Source organism: Zalophus californianus, chromosome 3 (genome assembly GCF_009762305.2).
Source record: "Zalophus californianus isolate mZalCal1 chromosome 3, mZalCal1.pri.v2, whole genome shotgun sequence".
Taxonomy (NCBI): Eukaryota; Metazoa; Chordata; class Mammalia; order Carnivora; family Otariidae; genus Zalophus; species Zalophus californianus.
The window spans coordinates 133,621,234-133,647,342 of record NC_045597.1 but is presented as its reverse complement, the minus strand read 5'-3'; the positions used below and the strand labels follow the sequence as shown (position 1 = coordinate 133,647,342).

The following is a 26,109-nucleotide window of genomic DNA, read 5'->3' as shown; positions in this document are numbered from 1 at the left end:
GAGTGTATGCATGTTTGAATGCACATATATGTATACACTTTAACTAAATGCACTTTTTTTCAGCATTTCTGTCTAAAAGTCAAAAAAATAAAGAAAAAAAATCCCTGGAATGCAAGAGGTAGTCAGGAAAGGGAGTATCCTGGTTAACTGAAGACTGAGATTAACTGAAATTTAAGCTATTCTTCCAAGGTTTGTAAAAAATTCCTCATAGCAATCTACTATCGTACAGGAAAATGGCATCCCCTCTTGCTGTATAAATGCTAACGCTAATCCTAATAGAAGTGAGAAGTGCAAAACTGATCTTAAGAACTACTGCAGGGGTAGCAGAAGGAGGAGGCACTAAAAGTATTCAAAAGCTATTTTAAAAATCTTAGGATAATTTCACAGGAAGAATAAGTAAATACATGTTGGTGAACCTCACAAATCTAAAGGACAATCTGAGAGAGAAAAATAGAGGATATCGTATTGCTACCATCAGAAAGAACTTTCTAATAATTACAACTATGCAACTACAGAATAAACTGCCTATAACAGGATGCCTGGGTGGCTCAGTCGTTAAGCATCTGCCTTCGGCTCAGGTCATGGTCCCAGGGTCCTGGGATTGAGCCCTGCATCGGGTTCCCTGCTCTGCGAGAAGCCTGCTTCTCCCTCCCCCGCACCCCGCCCCCCACTTGTGTTCCTTCTCTCGCTGTGTCTGTCAAATAAATAAATAAAATCTTTTAAAAAATTTAAAAAATTTAAAAAAATAAACTGCCTATAACAGTCTGATCCTCCATCACTCTGTTGTTTAAATAAAGACTAGAAATCATCTGTCTGTAATGTTGAAAACTGGTGAAAAATTGAACTAAATAATACGTGTCATTATAAGAGCTCTAAATTAATAAATTTTAACTTACCAACATCCATTGCAGTTTCCATGAAGCTTTTCTGTCGTGAAGCAAACTCTGCAAGCAATTTCTGCTGCCTCTCTCTAGCCTTTTGTCGCCTAGATTAAACAGAAATAAAGTGGTAAGTATCAGACATGTTTAAGACTTATTATATTTCAGGAGTGTATACTGTATGAAAAGCTCCTGGCACACAGTTGAGGACAAATTGAGAGAATCTTCAAGTAGACTCCCCTCTGAGCAGGTAGCCCGATGTGGGTCTTGATCCCATGACCCATGAGATCATGACCTGAGCCAAAACCAAGAGTTAGACACTTAACCAATTAAACCACCCGGGTGCCCCTCCACTGTTTTAAAATGGTTTGAAGATCACTGGGTTAAATAGGTAAACATAAAAGCCAAGATTTACTTTAAAATGTGAAATAATTGGGTGGCTGAGTCGTTAAGCATCTGCCTTCGGCTCAGGTCATGATCTCAGGGTCCCAGGATCGAGCCCCGCATCAGGCCCCCTGCTCGGCGTGAAGCCTGCTTCTCCCTCTCCCACTCCCCCTGCTTGTGTTCCTTCTCTTGCTGTGTCTCTCCCTGTCAAATAAATAAAATATTTTTTTTAAAGTGTAATAAAGGAGAAAATTTGGATTTCCAACAACACAATTTCCTTAGTATGTCAGTTGGCAGCAAGAGTAAGAAAAGTCTTTTTAGCAAGGAACCCACAATTTAACCCCAGGCACAAATAACAGCAAACTGGTTACTAGAAGAAGCTAGGATGTTTAGATATAAACAGAATCTAAAAGAATAGTCATATTTACTGTTACATTAAGGTCTTTCCTAAAAGAGAATGAGCAGAAGCCAGTGATTTCCCAATTTCTACTAAGAAATATTCCAAGTTTAGTTTATTTTAAGTAAAAAAATATAGAGTCTCAAATAGGACATAGAGAACAAAACTATATTCCAAACCTAAGCAATAAACATTCCTTTGGATTATAGGCTTCCCTAGATTTGGGGATGCTAACAATACTAGTGAGCAGAAAAAATTTTACCCTCAGCAAAGAAAGGTTAAAATAGTTATCTAAAACAAGAGGGGAGGAGGAAGAAGAAAAAGAAAAATGTTAAAATATAAGTTATATGTTAGCTCATCAAAAGAGACAAACTTTTTACTTAAAACTCCAAAGAGGCGGGGCGGGGGTGGGGCCTGGGTGGCTCAGTCATTAAGCATCTGCCTTTGGCTCAGGTCATGATCCCAGGGTCCTGGGATCGAGTCCCATATCAGGCTCCCTGCTCGGCGGGAAACCTGCTTCTCCCTCTCCCATTCCCCCTGCTTGTGTTCCTGCTATCGTTCTCTGTCAAATAAATGGAATCCTTAAAAAAAAAAAAAAAAACTCAAAAAGGGATTTATCATAGCCTGTGATACAAAGGACATTAAAAACATAATGGATACCTGAAACTAATAGTATACTGGATGTTAACTAACTGGAATTTAAACAAAAACTTTAAAAATTAAAAAATAAAAAAATGTAAAAAACCATAATGGATAGAGCATATTATAGCAGTCTTCTAGTGACTATTTATTATATCGATATACTATAAGAGTCAAAGCATAGTATTACACGGAGATTCTAAGAAGTCATTTATATGGGAAAACTAAAAATTCTTTCATTAATCTGAAATGATTCAAGGATACAGAATATAGGATTAGAAGAATGCTAATAGTAATTTTTAGATTATTCACATCCATTCCCATCCAATTAGTGGAGATAATCATTAACAGATATAAAGTCAAGCACTGTGGTCTGCCTTACCATGAGAAGTTATATATTTTTGCCAGTAGTGTTGAAAAGATTTTTGACACTGCTTTTCTAATATTTACTTTAAGTATAATTTAGGATCTACTTAAGAAAATTCACTTTATTTATAACTACAACTCTTATTTTTGAGCCAAAGTATTTTTATCCAGGTTGATCACTCACCTTATTCATCAAACTTAACTCTCAACTGACTATGGCCATTTCAAAAAAATCAAATCTACTCCTGACCTCTCTTCCCTTCCTGAAGGGCCTAGGGGCGGGGGGTTGGAGACAGCGGCTGAGCACCAGGTGCCATGATCCAATGGCCTAACACAAGAGGGCTTACAAAAAATTGATTACATACAAGGGTGATGATTTAAAAACTAGTATCTTCTGAGGATTATGGTTGCCAAGTTTCTCACTGTGGGAGCAGAGTTACAAGTATGGAAGGAGAGAAAACAAGAATGACTACTCCAATGTTGGACTGGAATTGGAATTATCAGGGTGAACTCACAGTTTTTAATACCTCTCTTCCTGCTCCTTCCAACTCCCCAACACACACACACACACACACACACACACACACACACACACACACACACACACACACACACACACACACACACACACACACACACACACCCCTTTTCCTAGTTCTGTCCACTATGAGTGACTGAAAATAGTTATATCCCTTAGAATGAGCACATGAATTGTGGTTTCTAAATAAAAAATAAACAGAACTCCTTGGAGAAATGGCTAATTCCAAATACAAGATGAACCTGGGCTATCTTCTTGCCCCAGAAAAAAAGAAAATGCTCAAAGAATGATGGGGATACATCAAAAGAACACAGAAACCAGCAGGAAGGGAGTCCCATAGGTCAAATTTAGAACAATTTGAGCATCAAAATGAATAGCAAGGATTGAGATTACAACCCATAAAATAAAATAGGAATCCATAAGTCCAAGCTGACAGAAATAAATGAATAAAATGAAAGTTGGTGAGAAACAGGATATTGTTGCATCTCAAAGTATCTCTCCATAAATTACATATTAATCACAAAGGGAAAAAAAGGATACTTGACAGTGAAGAAGTCTGGCAGACACCCCCTTAATGAAATGATCAAAATTAATCCCCAAATGAAACAAACTAAAATCATGTGATACCTGATGGGGATGCAATCAAAAGAAAATTAGCAACACTTCCTTGTATTCCTGCAACAATGCCTAACCTGAATCTAAACATAAGGGCAAAAAGACAAGCCCAACTTGAGGGACATTCTATAGTGTTACTGCCGTGTTCTTCAAAAGTGACAAGGTCAAGAAAATGGAGAAACCAATTCCAGTTGAAGGAAACCAAAGAGACACAACAACCAAATGCAATGAGTGATTCTGTACTGGATTTTTTTGTTATAAGAAACATTACTGGGACAACTGTGAAAATTTAGGATCTAAAGATTTTATCAGACTCAAATAAAAATGTTAATTTCCTTATTTTAAAAGCTGTTTTGTGATCTAGGAAATACATATTCAAGTATTCCAAGGTAAAGCAACTTATTCTGAAATGGTCTAGGAAGTTCTTCATACTATCCTTGAAACATTTCAGTAAGTTTGAGATTTCTTCAAAACAAAAAGGTTTTATTTTTTTTAACAAGTTAATTTTTTTTCGAAGATTTTATTTATTTATTTGACAGTGAGAGAGAGAAAGAACAAGCAGGGGGAGCAGCAAACAGAGGGAGAGGGAGAAGCAGGCTCCCTGTTGAGCAGGGAACCCAATGTGGGACTTGATCCCAGGACCTGGGATCATGACCCGAGCCAAAGGGAGATGCTTAACCAACTGAGCCACCCAGGCAGCCCCAAAATGAAAAGGTTTTAAAAATTAAATCCATCTTTTATTCAAGATCTATAAAGAACTTATCAAACTCAACACCCAAAAGACAAACAATCCAGTCAAGAAATGGACAGAAGACATGAACAGACATTTCTCCAAAGAAGACATACAAATAGCCAACAGACACATGAAAAAAATGCTCCACATCCACTTGGCATCAGGGAAATACAAATCAAAACTACAATGAGATACCACCTCACACCAGTCAGAATGGCTAAAATTAACAAGTCAGGAAACAACAAATGTTGGCAAGGATGTGGAGAAAGAGGAACCCTCTTACACTGTTGGTGGGAATGCAAGCTGGTGCAGCCACTCTGGAAAACAGTATGGAGGTTCCTCAAGAAGTTAAAAGTAGAGCTACCCTATGACCCAGCAATTGCACTACTAGTTATTTACCCCAAAGATACAAATGTAGTGATCCAAAGGGGCACCTGCACCCCAATGTTTATAGCAGCAATGTCCACAATAGCCAAACTATGGAAAGAGCCCAGATGTCCATTGACAGATGAATGGATAAAGAAGATGTGAAAGAGATACACACACATACACCACACACACACACACACACACACACACACACACACACACACACACACAAAATGGAATATTACTCAGCCATCAAAAAGAATGAAATCTTGCCATCTGCAACAACATGAATGGAACTACAGCATATTACGCTAAGCGAAATAAGTCAATCAGAGACAGACAATTATCATACGGTTTCACTCATATGTAAAATATAAGAAACATGCAGAGGATCATAGGGGAAGGGAGGGAAAATTGAATGGGATGAAATCAGAAAGGGATCATGAGAGACTCTTAACTATAGGAAACAAACTGAGAATTGCTGGAGGGGAGTTGGGCGGAGGAATGGGGTGACTGGGTGATGGGCATTAAGGAGGGCACATGATGTGATGAGCACTAGGTGTTATATGCAACTGATGAATTACTGAATTCTACATCTGAAACTAATGATGTACTATATGTTGGCTAACTGAATTTAAATTAAAAAAAACTAAATCCATCCTCAAAGGACAAAAATTTGTACTGAAGAAGAAACAAACAAAGATGTGCTAGAGATGCTCAAAGCATTCTTTGGACCTCCAAAAATGCTATAAGAAACAATAGCATTGACAGAATACATGTTTGGTCTCCTACATCACTACTCTATAAATTTATAAATTTATGTTTCTTTAATTAAACAATCAGTTATGCCACTCTATAAATCATCTTTACATGTACTTTTAGAGTATATCTATAAGAGAATATTTCAAATAACAATTCCATATATCAAACATAAGGAAATCTCAAATGTAACTGCTTGGCACTAGTATTAAAATTCATGTCTACTCTCCCACAACCACATGAGCCTGGGAGACTGTAAGCTCCAGATAATTATGGCTGTCACCTTGATTTTAGCCTTGTGAGACTCTGAGTAGAGAAGCCAGTCATACCACTCCTACACTTTGACATACAGACACAGTGAGTAAATAAATGAATGCTATTTTAACCTGTTTAAAGAAAAAAAATTCTATACTTTCTATGATTTGCAGAAAAAGAATGTCAATTATTTTTCCTTGTTAATTTTTTATTAATTTAGATAATTCTTTTCTAAACTTGGGCATACATGTGAATAAAGATAAAAAGACAAACAAGTTCTGGCAGATTCCGTACAACTCAGGAATTTTCCATTATTATCCCAGAGGTAGAGACACTGAGGTTGCACATTGTTGTAACTGTCTAAAGGTTTCCTTCCTATTTGTATTTTGTTCTCTATGAGTTACTGTTATGAAAGTGATGCCAAGTTTGTCCATAGGTGAGGTAGTTGGGAATGGATCACCATTAAGTGTTTATAAACTGTTTGGTCTTTATTATGAAACTTAATGCAAAATCCAAAATAAATTGAGAAAAGAGAATGTGAGAAGCATAGTGAGATTCAAATAAATTCGTCTTAATCTTTAGCTGTCTGCTATATAATTAGCTTCAAGGCCTTGTCAATATCATCATCACCACCACTCAAAGGAAACAAAGCCCAAAAGGGAAAAAAAAGAAAAACCCACCTTTTTTCAGAGTATTATTTATTACAACAGCATTAGAGCCTTTGTAAAGATAGCATCTGAGTTCAGATACTCCAGTATCACACCTATTATGAGTAATAATTATAAAATAAACCAAAATAACCAAATAAAATAAACACTGATTCACTAAAAGTTTGTCTTCTTTAAAAAAAGACATTATTCTATAACCAAGAAAATACACCAATTTAAGAGGTTACCAAAAATAAAAATTTTACCTCATTTTTCAACCTTCTAATTTTATCAGTATATCTATTAAATCTTAGGCAGTTACTGATTCAAAATTAATGAATTGTCATATAAATTATGTTAGTTATTTATAACAACCCCCATTTATGAAGTACTGTGAGAAGTAAAACTCTCCTACATTCTTTTTTTCTAAGATTTACTTATTTATTTATTTGAAAATGAGAGAGAGAGAGAGAGAGAGAGAGAGAGAGAGAGAGAGCGAGCAGGAGTGCAAGGGAGGGGCAGAAGGAGAGGAAGAAGCAGACTCCTCGAGGAGGAGGGAGCCCGATACAGGGCTCAATCCCAGGACCCTGGGATCATGACCTAAGCCAAAGGCAGACGTTTAACCAACTGAGCCACCCAGGCACCTTCTCCTACATTCTTAATATATTGAAGGCTTTTATATATACCTTTAATATAAATTATCTGTAACAAATTTAATTACATCGGAAATGAAGTACAACTATATATGTGATTTAAATTGCTCCTGATATAGTTATCAAATGAAGACCTCCTAACTACTGAATCAAAGGGAACTGCCAATCTTACCTGAACTTTTGTAGCATAATCTCACTGTTTCTTCCTTTCTCAACCCCCTTGAACGCCACTCTCTACATTGTTCCTCTTCTTCCACTCTAGCCATCCATTTTCAGTCACCTTTATAGGTACTCCTTCCTCAGTCATTCCCTTTAATGTTTTTTCCTTATTCTATAAAAGTTCTATATTAAGTGTTCTCATTATATACACACACTCTTTCATATATAAGCCTTTAACTGCCCACATCTAAAGTGCTAACTAAGAATTCTCCCCTAAGTCTCAAACCCTTTATCTGACTGGACATCTCCACTTGGATGTCCTCTTTAAACTCAGTAATGTACAAAATTGAGCAAATCAACTTTACTGCTAAGCCTAAGCCTCTCTTATATTGTTTCTGCCCTATAAACAGGAACATTATCCAAGAAAGATTTTTATTTTTAATTTACAAATATTACAATTTAACAGGGGCATCTGCCTGGCTAGGTCAGTAGAGCATGCAACTCTTCATCTTGAGATCATGAGTTTGAGCCCCACATTAGGGGTAGAATTCACTTAAAAACTTTTTTTAATTTAAAAATTTTTTTAAATATATTATGTAACAACAAATTAAAAGCAACCTAAAGTTCCAAAAGCTAGAGCCATAAATATGTTTTAAAACATTACTTGTTTAATAATTAGTAATCATTTGCTGGAAGACTGGAAAAGACCAAAAAAACCAAAACAATCAAATTTTTATTCTGAGAAATATTTAGAATATTTTTTAACTCTCTATTCTCATTTAAAGTTGAATTGATGATAGTTTTTTAAAATAGCAGCAGAATTATTAGATAACCTACTAGGAGCAATTTTTCTAAAAGGGCCCACCTACAAACTTTAGGGTAGTAATTTAATGTTGGGGTCATAAACTCTTGTCTTTTCACCCCCAACTATCTCAAGCGTAATACATGCCCAAGCACTGCCTATGTTTGGCTCCCTTTATCTTACAAAGGAATCAGCTATGATTATAGCTGTTAAACATCCAGGTGATTAGCCTCAGATGGCCAAAAAAGGGGCCATATCAAATCTTCAACTGTACCATACATGTTTAAAACATCAAAAATAAAAATTACCTTTCTTCTTTGTCCAATGTTTTCTTCTCTGCTGCAGTGATTTTTTTGGGTGGTACAGGAGGGGTCACTTTTCTACATATCTCTTCAATGACGCGTTTGTTCATTCTGCTTTGCAATGCAGCTTTTAATAAAATTCTTTCTACTGCAGTTATACCATCTCCATGATTATATTTAGGAATTTCTGGTTGGATTAAAATTTCTATGTCATCAAGCCAAGGAGGATAGTAGGAGTTTTGTTTCCCTGAGAGTTTGTGATGAAGTTTAATTAACAAAGACAATATGCTTTCTTTAATTTCCAAAATGGCTGTAGTTAACTGTGGAGCCAAACCAGGAGCAGACCATTTACTTGAAGTTTTGGGACGAACCACCTGATTTGCTTCACTGCTACTGCGATTGATGATCTCTTGAAACTTCTTTCTACGCTCTGCTACTAAGCTGAAAACTTGAGCTGTACCAGAATTCTACCATTAAAAAAGAGAAAGAAAAATCAAGAGAAGTTATTCAGTGTTAAGTGTAAAATATATTAGCACTACAGTGTTCAAAGTTTAATCTGAGGATTTATTCAATAGATTTGCCCTTTGAGTAAGCCTGTCCCTTCACCTCTCTTAAATATATTTAGTCTCATTTAATCTGGAAACAACTCGAGGAGAAAGGTGGTTATCCCCAGTAACACCTCTCTCTCAGCCTCCTAGACCTATCTACCAGGAAAAACAGACAAAACCTGAGCAGTAGCTATAGCAATACTGAAGAGGAATCATACACCAAATTCCTCACCAGTTTACAGGAATAAAAGATGTTCTACCCACTATTCAGCAAGAACACGTATACACTTCTAATATAACATTGTGTGTCAACTATACTCTGTTAAAAAAAGAATACTACACTCTTTCCTAACTTCTACAAGACTGCTACATTTTCTAGTTAAGTAAATTATAAATCTTTTCCTAAATTAATGAATCTGAACTGCTAATTAATTTAATTTTTAAAGAACTTCAAAGTTTGAAAATTACTTCTAACAAACAGTTACTAAAAGGAAATATAAAGATGAAAAATCAAACTGATCTTGTCGTATTTGAATATCACTATAATTTGTTACTTGAACAGATTTTTAAAATATTTCAATAATTTATCTTCCAGATAATCTTTTTGTTAAAGCAAACTGCATCAGAGCTCTTAGAAATCATCTTTTAATTAAGATACGAGTCAATTTAATGGATTTAATTTTTTTAAGCAAGAAATCAAAGGATGCTCCAAAAAGCTCAGTTGAGCATTTATGAGCTAAATTATAGTATACGCTATTTTTAACATCCAAACTGTTTTTCAAAGTACTCTGTACCAACATTAGAAGCAAAAGCTGCCTCTTATTAAGATTTCAATTTAATCAAAATTCTTTATGGTGTTCACAGCAAAAACATGTTGTCAAAGGCAAAGAAAGCTCCTATAAACGGACTCTACTAAGAGAAACTTCTGATGCAGTGCTCTCTACCCACAAAAATAGATTGTAGAGATTAGAGGTGTTTAAGTTTAGTTTTAGTTACTTGGCATGTCATTTCAAGATTTTTCATTTCTGCCTTTTAAAAATTAGTTAATTAAGCTACATGCAATGAAAAAGCTGATTTTCAAGTTAAATCCAAATACACAATATAATAAGATTTGTGTGTGCCTATTTTATCAAGTTAATTAATTGCCATAGAAGCAAAAAAAAAAAAAATCTGTAAATGGGCATGCTGCCAGCAATTAAAGATTAAATTTATTTTGATTTAGGAAACATACATTTTTAAGATGTTAGTAACAATGCTAAATGCAAATAGACCCAAATGTGCTGCTTATAATTCGTCCAAAATCCTAAGAAAAACCCACTATTAAATACTAAGTATTACTTTTTTAACTTCAATAATATGAGTTTTCTTTAAAATTAAGCCTAAATCACTATATAAAAACACACACAGTAAACTTTTTTTTTTATTTAACCATATTAAACACACACATATACACACAAATACTTCAAAGTGTTTTTCCGATTTCCAGTTAAAGCCATATTGCTAGTTAATGCAAATATTATATACATCTACCTCTCTTTGAAGAACTTTAGGCCTTCGTGAACTCTGGCAGATTAAAGGAAAAAGATGAGTGAGGCAAAAGTTGCTTAGATATATCACAGGAAACAAAAGAATTTAAAGTTACCTACAACCACATTTTTCTTTTGAGTATCATAGGATGGTCTAAACAATATACCCAACATAACATAGAATCTTTCCTTTTATCTTTCTCTCTTCTACACTTACTTGTAAAGAACTCAAGCTGTCAGAGCTGGTACTTGCAAGTGAGTCTCTCTTCACTTCCGGAGCAGTCTCTGGAACTCTCACCCTAACATAGTTTATAAAGTGTCGCATGTTTGACACTAAGTTACTGCCAGGAAACCAACTGTCATGACAACGTTCTGGTCCACACACTGATGCCTAAAACATGAACATAATGAATATGAAAACTTGCCAAGTCAGGTCTAATGTACAAGGTAGATGTAACCAGCCCAAATAATCATCTACTGTCTTATTTCCAAATCCTTTATAGTCTCATCTTCAAATTATAAAGTGCTAATAAACACAAATTCAAACATAAAATACAAGAATACAAGAATTGTAAAATCAAGTTGTAGTAACAACTGCCTTTATGGAAATGATACTTCTAAAGTCCTATAACATACTAACAACTTGTATTCTTGAGTACTTTAAAAATTCTCCCATATTACAATATTTACTTCATTCATTTAAAACCTTTCCAAAAAGAATTTGCTACTCAAAAATAATCCCTAATCAAATTAGGATTTCTAAACAGAAGTCCTAACATAACAATTATTTATCAGTAGTCAATGTTATTAGCATAACACCAAAAGTGCACTAACCACTTTTCTTAGATCTATATATTATGAATTACAAATTTCAAATTCAATAATATCATTAGAGTAAAACCTCTAAAAGAACATATGTATTTGAAGATCAAAAAAGGCCTTTTCCAGTAGTTAAGAATATTTTATGCATATGATGAATCCATAAATACATTTCCAGATGACACACTACCTTTGTTAAGGCATTTTATAACTTTAATATTTAAAAACATAAGAAACTTACTTACCTCTTCATCTGATTCCTCTTCAGCTGAATTTTCAAGTCCTAATTCAATCAGATACAAAACCATGCAGAGTACGTGTTCTGACAGATTTTGATGATCCATCAAAATCTTTAAAGAGGGAAAAAAATGCCTCATAATTACTTTTCCCACACAATATATTTAAGTATCCAAAAACATGTTGTTATAGATGAAAATAACAATCATATATATAAATAAATATACAGCATGATCAGAAAATAAGTAAAGCTACATCTTGGTGAAAAGACAAACTAAAATCAGAAGAACAGGTTCCTTCTCAAGATCACACAGTATTTTAAGCAATATCTAGAAATACTGGTTCATGGATTCCTAAAGGTAATACATTAAGTAGTCCACTAAATCCATTATTATATACTAGTATCTAATAAAATAATTTAACAAGAATGCTTCGCCTCCTCATTTGCTGATACTCTTTCTCCTAATGACAAAAATACCAGATAAATAAGTGTACTAAATAGGATAAGTCATGCAAATGTGTTAAGCATAGCACCTGGCATATAATTGGAAGCACAATAAATAACTATAGAATATTAATGTTCTTAAAATGTCTCTAAAATTGAAGTTCTCAGCCTGAGTATTTTGTGCAGTTGAGTAAATGTATGTGTTAGTATGTGGTTTATATGGGTGAGAAAGGAAAAAGGGATGCAACTAGTTAAAAGAGAGGCTTCTCTGAGGAAACATCAATAAATCTGACCTTATGTGGATTACACATTGCAAGCTTTACACATCTTATGCAGGATTTCAGGGCTAACCTACAACAATCATTCATTCAATATGATGCAACAAACTACTAACCGGAACATACCTAAAAATACCATAAGAAAAAAATGGCCTGGCAGCCATCATGTTGTCCTCATTATAAGAAAGCCCTCTGGCCAAATGATGGAAGGGGTACAAAGAAGAGGTTCTGTGGGAGTACCTTGCCAGCTTCAGGTGAGACTGTTGAGAGTACAAAAGAAACTTCCCAAATGGCTGGGTAGGCTTGAAAAAGGACTTAGTCACCTAAGAGCTAATTTACTCTGACTAAAGAATGAAGACTTTGAGTTAGTTGCCTTTCTGATGTTTATTTTGACTACTAAGAAGGCTTTTCTGTTCATCTTTTGTGTGGCACAGTGGTGAAGACAGTAAACTTTCCTAATCTTTTAAAAACCTCTTTTATACAAATTCTGTATATACCTCGCTATTTGACCTTGAGCAACAGATTCTGGCCTTAGTTTTCTCATTTTTAAAACTGGAACAATAGACCAGAATTACTGTGAGGATTACACAAGTTAACATCTGTAATTTGTATAGTATAGTCTATCAGTTGGTGTTCAACAAACAGTAGGCAGGTAGTGCAGATGGTGGGAGGAACAGGAGGAGGTGACTGAAGGCTGGGAGGCAACAGAGACCATCCTTTCTAATCCACTATTTACAGAGAGGAAATCAAGGCTCAGCTACACACCCAGCTAGTATAAGCAACACTACAGAGGATTTCAGACTCCCAGCTATTACCTATCATTACTACACTGCCTCCTCTTGATAAATAAAACCTAACTAAATTCAAATAAATTTTGGCTTGAAATCCTGTGACAGTATATCCTACAGTTTCAAATGAATAACTTAAAAGCTAAGAAAAAAATGACCAAGAATGATATTTCTGAGTTTTATTAACATATTGTTTTTTACATTATCTGAAACTGGGTAAGATGAATAGTTTCCCACAAAGAATGGTGTAGCCACTACATTTTCAACTCAGAAGTCACATATATGTGTTTATGACATATCCTCACATCTTTAATATATAAATACACTTTGCTTTATAAGTAGTACTTTTATGTAAATATTATCTGCTAACGCTTTTATTTGAAAATTATGGAAATAAATTCTAATCTGAGTCTTTCTATTCAAATTACTACTGTACCTTGTAAAGCAGAGTGAATAGCACAATGTGTAAAGTTTTACAGTGCAAAAGTCTCATGAGACCTTTATAGCTGGGATGGAGTGGCGTCCTTTTCTTATAGGGAGGCCAAGGATTTCCAGGGAATTTTCCACTCTGTTTTAAACTGGAAAAATAAAGCAAACCTAAAATTAGATGATAGACTTAAGATTAAACTGTGGTTTAAATTGTTTTTTATAATTTTTGTCATATTTTTCTACGTAGTACCATTTTTAATTAAATTGCTCAAAAATGCCAGATATCTATTCTCTCATAATAAACATTTTGTACTGAATAAAAATGAGTAGGGAGACCTAAGCTGAAAACCAGAAGAAAAAATATGAATAGGAAATGTTAACAAAAGGAAAGAAACAGAAAGAATATAGTAAACTACTAAACAAAGAAATTTCCAGTCACAACAATTGAAAAAAGTAGATAACCTGAAATTCTCCCACCTCCCAACAGCTTGGAAAGCTGGACAAAATATAAAATGTAATTTTATCAATGCATAATTGGACCACAGAAAAGAAGGGGAAGTTCCCTGGTTACCAGAAAAAAAACAGGATTAACAACAAGCACTAACAATGTGTTTACCAATGATTTTAAAGTCCTTGAGCAGGCAGATCTCAAGGTATCGGGCTCACACAAGGTTTAGGGATGGAACTGAGATTCCACAGGAAGCTGACACCTTTGAAAAGCTTCACCCTCAATGAAAGGATAACTTACAAGGAAAAATAAGAAAGCTCATCTGTCTTTTCTGTGATGAAGAACAACAGGCTCCCCAGGAAGATAATAATAATGAACTTATATGCAAATAACAGCAGACTCAAAACACAAAAGGCAAAATCTGAGAGAATTACACAGAGAAACTGACAAATTCACAAACATAATAGAGGATATTAACACATTTCTAACAAAAAGCCTAAGAAAAATAAATTGGTAAGGATTTTGAAGACTTTTTATTTAAAGATTTATTTATTTATTTGAGAGAGAGAATGTGCATGCGAGGAGGAAGAGGGAGAGAGAGAATCTCAAGCAGACTCCCCACTGAGCACGGAGCCCAACAAAGGGCTCGATTCCACAACTCTGAGACCATGACCTGAGCCAAAATCAAGAGTCGGACACTTAACTGACTGAGCCACCCAGGAGCCCCAGGATTTTGAAGATTTTAAACAACATAATTGATAAGCTTGAACCACAGACATTTAAAGAACATCCAATAATTAGAGAATACATACAATTTTAAGTGCACTTAGAATATTTACGAAAGGGGCGCCTTCATTAAGTCATTAAGCATCTGCCTTCAGCTCAGGTCATGATCCCAGGGTCCTGGGATCAAGCCCCGCATTGGGATCCCTGCTCAGCGGGAAGCCTGCTTCTCCCTCTCCCACTCCCCCTGCTTTTATTCCCTCTCTCACTGTCTCTCTCTCTGTCAAATAAATAAATGTTCAATGTTAATGAAGTTAGACCACTACCTTATACCATATGCAAAAATTAGCTCAAAATGCATCGAAGACTTAAATAGAGCTAGAACTATAAAACTCTTCAAAGAGGGCGCCTGGGTGGCTCAGATGGTTAAGCGTCTGCCTTCGGCTCAGGTCATGATCCCAGGGTCCTGGGATCAAGTCCCGCATCAGGCTCCCTGCTCCTTGGGAGCCTGCTTCTCCCTCTGCCTCTCTCTCTCTCTCTGTCTCTGTCTCTCATGAATAAACAAATAAAAAGTTTAAAAAAATAAAAAATAAAAAATAAAAAATAAAACTCTTCAAAGAAAACATAGGCATAAGTCTTCGTAATGTGGATTAAGGAATAGATATGACACCAAAAGCACAAGCAACAAAAGAAAAAACTAGATAAACTGAACTTCATTAAAATTAACTTTTTTGCATCAAAAGACACTTAAAAAGACAACCCGCAACGCACAGAATAGTAGAAAATATTTACAAATCGTATTTCTGGTGTTAGTTAAAATTCAGTAATAAAAAGTTACTCCAATTAAAATGTGCAAAGGATCTGGACAGTTCTCCAAAGATGGCCAATAAACACATGAAAATATGCTCAACATCATTAGCCATCAGGAAGATGCAAATCAAAACTACAATGAGATACTACTTCACACCACAAGGATGGCTATAATCAAAAAGACAGATTATAAGTGTTAGTAAGGAAAAGGAGAAACTGGAACCTTCATTCACTGCTGATGGCAATGTACAAAACTGAGGCTGCCTTGGTAAGCAATCTTGTAGTTCCTCTAACAATTTAATATAGAGGGGTGCCTAGGGGTACGTGCACCCCAATGTTTATAGCAGCAATGTCCACAATAGCCAAACTGTGGAAAGAGCCAAGATGTCCATTGACAGATGAATGGATAAAGAAGATGTGGTATATATAAGCAATGGAATATTATGCAGCCATCAAAAGGAATGAGATCTTGCCATTTGCAACAACGTGGATGGAACTGGAGGGTATTATGCTGAGTGAAATAAGTCAATCAGAGAAAGACATGTATCATATGACCTCACTGATATGAGGAATTCTTAATCTCAGGAAACAAACTGAGGGTTGCTGGAGTGGTGGGGGGTGGGAGGGATGGGGTGGCTGGGTGATAGACATCAGGGAGGGTATGTGCTATGGTGAGCGCTGTGAATTGTGCAAGACTGTTGAATCACAGATCTGTACTTCTGAAACAAATAATGTAATATATGTTAAGAAAAAAAAAGAAGATAGCAGGAGGGGAAGAATGAAGGGGAGTAAGTCGGAGGGGGAGATGAACCATTAGAGACGAGGGTTCTAGAGGGGAGGGGGGTGGGGGGATGGGTTAGTCTGGTGATGGGTATTAAAGAGGGCACATGCTGCGTGGAGCACTGGGTGTTATGCACAAACAATGAATCATGGAAGACTACATCAAAAACTAATGATGTAATGTACGGTGATTAACATAACAATAAAAAATTTAAAAGAAATATAGAGGGGTGCCTGGGTGGCTCAGTCATTAAGCGTCTGCCCTTGGCTCAGGTCATGATCCCAGGGTCCTGGGATCGAGCCCTGCATCAGGCTCCCTGCTCCGCAGGAAGCCTGCTTCTCCCTCTCTCACTTCCCCTGCTCATATTCCCTCTCTCGCTGTCTCTCTGTCAAATAAATAAATAAAATCTTAAAAAAAAAAAAAAAAACAATTAAACATAGAGGAACGCCTACGTGGCTCAGTCGGTTAAGGTTAAGCATCTGCCTTCGGCTCAGGTCATGATCTCAGGGTCCTGGGATCGAGTCCCGAACCTGGTTTCCTGCTCAGTGGGAAGTCAACTTCTTCCTCTACCCCTCCCTCCCCTCCCTGCTCATGATCTCTCTTGCCATCTGCAACAACATAGGTGGAGCTAGAGAGTATTATGTGCTAAGCAAAACAGGTCAGTCAGACAAAGACAAATACCAATTGATTTCACTCATATCTGGAATTTAAGAAACAAAACAAACAAGCAAAGGGGAAAAAAGTAAGACAGAGAAAGAGAGAGACAAATCAAGAAACGGGCTCTTGATTATAGAGAACAAACTGGGAAGGTGGATGGGGGGGAGGAATGTGTTAAACAGGTGACAGGGACTAAGGAGTGCTCTTGTTGTGATGAGGATCTGGTGATGTATGGAATTGCTAAATCACTATACTGTATACCTGAAACCAATATAACATTGTATGTTAATTGGAATTAAAATAAAAACTTAAAAAGATGGCATTTCTACCAAATTAATCCATGAAGTAATCTAAATGCTGTCGATTAATTTCAATCAGCACAATTTCAATCAAAGTCCAATATGTTTCATCATTAAGTTTGATATGGTCATCCTAAAATTCTAGGCAAAGAGCCAAGAATAAATAACTATTATAAATAGAAGAGAGAAGAAAGGAGGAGAAGAGAAGAGGAGGAGGAGAAAGGAGAGAAACTTAACAATATTTGTGATAGTATGGGATTAATTTACAGAAGGAACAAAAGAGATACAGATCTATATACATACAGATACCGGATACAGTCAGCTGCCTTTATTCACAGTAGTTATGTTCTATAAAGTCACCACAAACATTTAATTATTGCTCCTAGGAGAAATACAGGATTAGGTTCCTGCAAGCCTGGGGTCAATTTTGTTAATCAAAATTCCATTTGCATTATATTTGCCAAAGTCCTTGTAAATCAAGATGGTCCTATCAACAATGAAAATCTGCTCTTTCACGTGACCCTTTTCTGACTCTTAGCAAGTATTTTTACAATTCTTCCACCTCATGATCTACAGAACTGCCTTGCCTGTATATTTAACATTTTTCACATTATATTACCTTTTGAAACATGAAGCCAGACAAGCACTAGTGAAAAAAGGTTTACCGTTTTCCTGACCCTTGCTAAATGTGACAGGAATTTCTTTGGCTTTCAGCCTCACAACAAAGCTATCCACTACACTTTTATATCAGTCATCATTCATGAGTCCACAAATCTAGCTTTTAACCTTTCCATAGCTTCATCACACACTACAGTTGCTATTTTAACACTTTTTGGAATGACCTCATGTACAGATCAGTGAATTTCCTCTACCTCTTTCTGGATGTACCATATTATTGATTCATTACCATTGAACTCACAGCCAACAGCATTATAACCCATGAATGAACAAAGCTTAACTAACAATGAATTTTCTCTGTAAGGCACATCAAAGCCTTCTTGCCCTTAGGAACACCAGAGAGCACTTCAGTACTACATTTGGGGGCCCCTTTAAATAGCAAAATCACAAACAAAAAGGACAAAACTGCAAAAACATAGCATTAATACACCACAGAAAGGATACTTGTTTCAAGTATGAGAGCTGAAACAAGAGGGCAGAACTTTGCTCTGTTCAACCTCAGCTAGATGTACTCTCCATGTCCACATACACCTGCAAATACCCAGGAAAAAGCTACAAGTATTAATTTTGGATTCAAAACTTTAGCAAGTAGCCAAATTTGTAAGTAAAGAATTTGCAAACAATGAGGATCAATTGTATATGAAAGAATTAGCATATTATAAATCAGTGAGAAAGGAATGAATTGTTCAATAAATGATCCTAAAGCAAGTGGTTTTCTGTAGGAGTAAAAATAAATAAATAACTACTTCACTACCACAAACAAAAATCAATTCCAGGTGGATTAGAGATCTAAAGGTAAAAAAGAAAACTTGAGAACTAACAAACTGTAGACAACCTAATAGAAAAACAGGCAGAGAATAATCCATACACAGTTCTTACAGCAAGAAACACGAAGAGAAATCAATAGATTTTTAAAAGCTCACCTAGTAATCCAGGCAATGCAAATTAAAGTGAGTTACAAATTCAGCACTTGAAGTTAAAACTAAAGAATGAACATAAGTATTTAATTTTACTTTCACCCAAAACTCCAACAGAACTATAGTAATGGTATTTTTTAAAGGATGAAAGCCACAAAGATGGGGAAAATCACAAAAGAAAAAAATGAAAGATTTTGTTAACTGGAAAGCATATGGACACCTGGTAACTCACCTAGCGCTAAGAAAACCAAATCACAAGAAGGCAATGGGGAAAGCTGAGCATCAATCCAAGTAACACCTCAAAAGGCTCAGAAACTGGCAGCACCTGGTACCTCAGTAACTGGTGATCCGGAGTTAGAAGTGCTCTCCCAGGGGCACCTGGGTGGCTCAGTCAGTTAAGCGTCTGCCTTCCACTCAGGTCTTGATCCCAGAATCCTGGGATCAGCCCCGCATTGGGCTCCCTACTCAGTGGGGAGTCTGCTTTTCTTTCTCCCTCTGCCCCTCCCCTGCTTGTGCGCTCTCTTTCTCTCTCAAATAAGTAAAATTTTTTAAAAAAAGAAAGTAAGTAGAGTATGAAGAACCTCAGACTATCTCTCCAGGGGTTTTAGAGAAAGGTAGAGAGAGATGCTGATGGCTGCACTAGGCATTGTTTTTTGGTTTTGTTTTTTTGGGGAGAAGGAGGGATATGCTAAAACTCTACACTACAAACCACTTCAGATATATCTATTACTGCAACGTCTTGGCAAAAGAGAAGTTTCAATTATACCTAATATCTATATTTACACTTTGATAAACAAATATTTTCTCAAGATCAAAGATATTTGTATCATTTAAAACCTGTCTTAAAATATTTAACATATGCTTTAGAAAAGCAGATAAAAGATATATGATGTTCAGCAAGACAACATTTAAAAAATAGTTTATAAAACAAAAATGAATTCTTCATTGAAAAGATATTCAAAACTTTTTTCTGCAATCATTTTAAACCACTTTGTTAAATATTTACAAGTAAAATTCAATTTGCTTTAGCTATTTTCCCAGTTGTGAAAAACAAAGCAACATTACCAAACTTTTTGTAGATACCCATCACCTCTAATAGCAGACAATTTTATTCTCTTAACTTGTGCCTCCTCTACTGGTTTAAAAGTAGAACAACACAAAAGCAAGTTTTGCATCCCACTAGTCAAAAACCAACTAAATAAGTGTGTTATTTTTTTATTTATGTCTATTTCTGACATTTTATAAAATTTATCAGATTCTGGATCAAGAATCTTGAGAACAAAAATATCTGGCAGATTTTTTTTAAATTTCAAAATATTTTCTCCTCTAAAGATGAAGAGTATACTTTAATGACAGCATATCACATTTGTGTTATAACTGAAATTTTTCTACATAAATACAAAACATCCATTTTTATACTAATGTAACAGACTTACAATGCTGTGTATCTGTCCATTGCAGACTGCACGTCTCTACGGTAAACTGTTCGAAGAATGACCATGACAGGGTCAAATTCCTGATCCCAGACTTCAGCTATTATTCCAAAGAAAGTAGAAACAAAACACTGACTTCTTAGGAATAAAGTCAATCCTTGATGACTAAGTACATTTAAGTATATTTTACATTCATAAGATGGGAAAGTTTGATTTGATTATATATTTGCCTTGATAAGCTTGATATTGTGACTACTTTTCTAAGTCAAAAATCATAATTTCATCATTATGAATGTTCTTTTAAGTTCAGCAAGAACTAGTGAGCAAAAACTATTATAACGTAAAAAAAAAGTATTATAATGTGATAATGCTTCACCATAAAAGCTTAGTTCATCTTTTTTTTGTAAAGTGCCAACAGAATATAGGAAACACAATGCATTAACAACTTGGAAAATATTCAAAGATAAAAATATGAAAACTAAATTAAAAAATTAATGAGCTACTGATTTTCAAGAGTCTTACTGTGTAATATTTCTTGTTTGTAAAAGATCTTCTGTTCTTTTGCTAAAATTGATCACTGATCATTGATCACCTTACCATCTTCACAATTAGGAACCATTACTCCATGTGTGATATGTGTACAACTGGTGGTATACAGATGATTTTAAGTGTACAAAGATTTTTATTTTAATAATTATATAACATATATTAGGAAATAGTACACTGCATATAAAACCCAGGACCTCACTAATAATCATGGTTAGCATGAGGTGAAGTTTAAAAAAGTGAATCCATTTAAAGATATACAGCCAACTAGGTATATAATAATAGAGATGGTATTTAGATGTGGAAAAATCTACAATATGGCCTGAGAATGGTAATTTTAGAAACCACTGCCTCAAGAGCACATCTTGCCTAGATTAATTTTTTTCCCCATCTCATTCTAGCAAAATTCTTAATATCTGAAAACAGTACGAAGCTTAAGTTTCTCTCTACACATCTGTAATTTCAACTTCCTGGCACAAGAAACTATTAACAATTGTCCCTATTTTCATGTAACAGACCATTCATTCATCTTAAAGTATCTCTCATAAGTATGACTTAAGATCCTTAAGATAGGCCTTCACAAAGACAAAGACCTTTGTTATTATTTCTATTATCATTTCTTGTCCTTCATTTTTAAATCTATTAATTTGTACAATTAAAATGCCAATGCTTTTATCAGAATTATAAAACCATAGCAATAGAAGAAAACTTTAGCGATTAACTAGTCTAGCAGACGTTAGTGTTCTGTGGATTCTGACAGAAGTTTAACTGGGGCCACTTCAGGAGCAAGGAGATGATAAAACAGATGAGAAACAATGTCCACTATCAACACCCACATTTACAAGAGCAGGTCTGCTTTCATGGGTTTTGTACAACAGATTTACTTAAGGTTTAGTTCCCCAAAACGCTTAAAAACTCTCATCTATTCCAACTCTCTCTTTTTACAAATAAGAAGCCAAATCCAGAGCTAAGAAACTGCTCTTCTCAATATCACACAAACTAGCTAACACAATTCAATACTGTATTTGAATATGGAAAACTAGTTTCTTGACTCCAATCTTCAAAAGCTCAATGCTCCATCTCAGTGTCTCAAACTTTACTGTGCATGACAATCATGTTATAGAGCATGTTAAAAAAAAAAAAGCAGATATTCAGAATCTATCCCCAGAGATCCTGATGAGAGCAGATTGGGGCTGAGGCATAGAAACCCATGCTATTAATAAGGACCACAAGTGAGTATGACAGAGGTAATCCTCACATTACACCCTACTTAAGCAGTGTACTACACCAGAATGCTCCTCCACTTCAAAAATTCATCTAAACTTTAAACTTTAGATAGAAAGTATTCTCTACAATAAAGAAACACTGTGCTTTTCCTTTAATGGAATACACACTGCAACCAGAGACTCTGGATCACCCTTGCGAACTCCTGGAAAAATCCCCCATGATCAGGCTTATTCTGCTGTGTTCTGCCAAACACAGGATGTGCTATTTACAACTTCAATGTGGGCATCAGTTTTTCACTTAGACAAAGCGTCTTGAGGAAGTCAAGAAGCATGTAAGTGCTTCCTTCAAAATTTTAGCTTAGATTAGTGAACATGTGAAGTGAAAAAGACAAGATGGTGAATGAAGACTTCACCTACTTCTGGCTCTTGTCAAGCATGTCTCTACAAAGCCAGGGAGAAAACCTTGCAAAACCAACCACTTAAGGAAAAAAATGTAAAAAAAGATAATCAATATTCTATACAGATTTTAATTTTAACTGTTTCAAGTTAAATTTGGGGAAGTGAGAACTATTTCAAAATCAAATTTAGAGAGTAAATATATTTTTAAAAATTTTAAATATATAGTTTTATAATTTCTGGTTCATTTACAGTTGATTCACTTATAAAATGAACTAGAATTTATATAAAGTTCCTTTTCTAATTCAGAGTCATCTAAGATGGTTTACTGTAACATAAAACCATAGATTTGTAAATAAGTGGAAGCAATATCACTGTATACCATTAAAAACTCAAACCTGAATACATAAAAACATTTTCTTCTAGTGTACACAACAACTCACATTCAGAAAGCCAATTCTGAAAGAATATGTTAATGTATATAAACGTACCTTTAGGAGTATACATGCCTTGCTGCATAGAACCTCCAGGTTCAAAAACGGGAGCCTTAAAATCAGCTACAGCTGATAAAACTGATTCAAAGCTATAACTGCCTGGAATAATGCCACTTTTGGGATTTGGATTTTCTGGAATATGATGTATGTGTCAAGAAAAAAAATAATGCCTAAAAGCCAGCTTTTAATTATAAAATTACCAAAGTACTCTAGTTTCTAACTACTTTTGCTAAAACAGAATAATTGGCTGTAATATATAAAATTGGCCACAAGAGGGCTATATAATACAAGAGTTCAATAATTTTCTATTAATTGTGAATTTTTAAAATATTTTTAAATCTAGAAGCCTATTAATAAATAAAATGCTAAAGTAGTTCCCAAGTTTATTTCCCCCAAAATTACCCAAATTTCAGGAAATGAAAAAAGTTTTTTAAAATTATCTCCATTTTCATTTTACAAATAATGTTATACCTTCCTTTAGAGAATCAAAAACAGTATGCTAAAAACTAGCCAAGATTTTTATGAGCAAAGATTATTTTTCCAAAAACACAAAATTTCATCATTCTCCAAGAAAAAAGAAAAAGATGCTAAACAAATTTTTACAAAGGTAACCAAAACACCACAAAGATCCTTTTCCACTGATTTCATATCAATTAACCAATTAATTTTTTTAATTCAAAGTTACAGAAGAATGCTTTTGCTCAGTTACAGCACTAATACACATTATATAATAGTTGAATGAAATCATCAAATAATATCAAATTGATGTTGCTTATGAAAATCTTCAAGGTTATCAAATAGGCATTCCATAGGAGTTATTTCACAAAATTTTAGCCAATTATTCCAAACATATTCATAATATACAAAGCAAATTTCATCCAAAATTTACAAAATAAATTCTTATCACAAAATAACACAATCTTTGTCTAAAATTATATTAATAACTTAAAAAATAATAAAGTGTATATTGTATGCTCTGTCCTACACTAAAAACCGTAAGTTTTTAAAGTTTATAGACGATATAGTCTTTGCCCTTAAAAACCTCTTGGTTTGGGGCGCCTGGGTGGCTCAGTTGGTTAAGCAACTGCCTTCGGTCTCAGGCCATGATCCCAGGGTCCTGGGATGGAGCCCCACATCGTCCTCCCTACTCTGTGGGGGAGCCTGCCGCTTCCCCTGCTTGTGCTCTCTCTTTCAGTCAAATAAATAAAGTCTTTAAATAAAAAAAAAAAATTAAAAAATACCTCTTGGTTTAAGACTAAATTCTAAGGGATGCCTGGGTGGCTCAAGTGGGTAAGCGTCTGCCTTCAGCTCAGGTCAAACCCAGGGTCCTGGAACTGAGCCCCGCATAGGACTCCCTGCTCATTGGGAAGCCTACTTCTCCCTCTCCCTCTGCCCCTGCCCCCACTCATTCTCTCTCTCTCCCTGTCTCTCTCAAATAAATAAAATCTTTAAAAAAAAAAAAAAGACTTAATTCTAAGGAAAAAAGTCCTTAAAATGTTTAAAACCCTGGTAATAATTATAAGGTATACATTTAAATTTTAGCCATTAATTCCAACGTAGGTATACAGATAAAGTAGACCTAGCTGCCTTTTACAAAGTGTCCAGGTTCCTTTCACGAATGCTGTCCTAGAAGGGCAGATCCTTGAGTGCCCAGAGCCATCAGTTCTGAAGTCTAACCAGGCCATTAAGAACTCCCAGAGAGGTAAAAATGAGGCAAAAACATCTGCCACTAGCCCTGAACACACAGTTGAACAAACAATTGAAGTTCTTTTTCCAAACTATTTTTCAACTCTAAAAATGTTTTTTAATCACAAAAGTGATACATCCTTAATCTGTACAAATTATTGTTTAGTCCTATATTTAACAAAAAAATTAAACTTTTAAAAGGATATGAGGTCCAGCAATGAACTATGTGTCCTGTCATTCATACACAACTGGGCTACCATCTCTGCTCTGAGAATCTCATCATCAGACATCCCTAAAACAATTAAAAAGAAAATTAATAAATCTGAATATATATAAATTATAAAGAAACAACTTACCACACTTTTTATTAAGCTGTTTTACCAAAAATGAGATGCTTCAAAAATTAAAGAGCAAAGACTGCAATGCCCCAAATATAACCAGTTTAACTAACCTACTGTTTGCAGCTCCCTTAAGTAAAGGGTTTTTTAAAGGATATTCTCAAAGGAGTTTGAAACAATGTTTAAATATATCCAAATCCTTTTCTTTTTTCCATAAGCCAGTTACTACCACAGGGAGAGGGGAGGAAAGGGAGAAGAGTTAATACCCAAGCATTAGTATGAGTGCTTTTTACCTAAATGTAAACGAAGACTTAAAAGAATCACAAGAAATGTAAGAGCGCCTTCTAACATCGATCTCTCATGCTCTGCATCAAGTACTGTGTTTTGATGTTGTGACGCCATTGTCAACAAATCCACTACCTTAAATCTATAATAAGAAATATTTGAGACAGATTTTTTTTAAGTTAAAACAAAATCAACTTAAATTCCAAATACTTCCTAATACCTGCCTTAATAAATTATGCTTACCTTTCAAAGACAGATGAAATAAAATAATCCGGGTCAAGTCTAGAAGCACAAACCTTTAAAAGACAAAAAAAAAAAACAGACTTTATTTCTCAATATTGCTTTATTTCTTATATTAATCATGTGGTTGGTTTGTTTGTGTTCTGTATCTTATGATGTTTTGACATGGGGGGGTGCTTATAGACATGGGGAGAGACCACCCTCTCTGGTCTACCTAAAAACGTAAATATTCCTCAAGATATTCCTAAAGACAGTAAACAATTACCTAGAAGTAAACCTCTTACAGGCAAGTCAATCACCCCCTTTACCTAACTCGCACACACCAAGTCAATATTCCCCCTGCCCTAAACCAACCCAGGGCCAGGTACCAGATAGATGGTGACAGCCCTGATGCCCCAAAGTCCACCAGAATTATTCAAACTAACCAATCCTAAACTGTTTCCCCTGCCCTGTCTTGCCCTTCCTATGCAAATGCCAAAAAAGGTTCTGCTCTAGGATTTCCCCTTGCTCCTGCTGTTACCTCTTGACCAAAATCTGATGCTTCCCCTGTGGCTCTGTGTGGCACTACATGCCTCCTTCTCTTGGG

General features: G+C 35.2%; 1 protein-coding gene across 6 annotated transcripts in view; it reads right to left on the bottom strand.

Moving 5' to 3' along the window:
* The window catches only part of UBR3 (ubiquitin protein ligase E3 component n-recognin 3), a 225,045-nt gene that overhangs the window by 115,658 nt on the left and 83,278 nt on the right, over positions 1-26,109 (bottom strand). For 3 of the 6 annotated variants that reach the window (XM_027588550.2, XM_027588549.2, XM_027588552.2), the window contains exons 15-25: positions 25,527-25,579; positions 25,292-25,425; positions 24,867-24,952; positions 22,972-23,113; positions 20,316-20,412; positions 13,574-13,715; positions 11,635-11,739; positions 10,788-10,961; positions 10,575-10,607; positions 8,503-8,963; positions 897-985 (exon numbers count right to left, since the gene is read on the bottom strand). In XM_027588550.2, coding sequence (XP_027444351.1) covers positions 897-985; positions 8,503-8,963; positions 10,575-10,607; positions 10,788-10,961; positions 11,635-11,739; positions 13,574-13,715; positions 20,316-20,412; positions 22,972-23,113; positions 24,867-24,952; positions 25,292-25,425; positions 25,527-25,579 — 1,516 coding nt within the window. The remainder of the gene's footprint in view (positions 1-896; positions 986-8,502; positions 8,964-10,574; positions 10,608-10,787; positions 10,962-11,634; positions 11,740-13,573; positions 13,716-20,315; positions 20,413-22,971; positions 23,114-24,866; positions 24,953-25,291; positions 25,426-25,526; positions 25,580-26,109) is intronic. The other 3 variants (XM_027588553.2, XM_027588555.2, XM_027588554.2) reach the window with 1 other exon arrangement.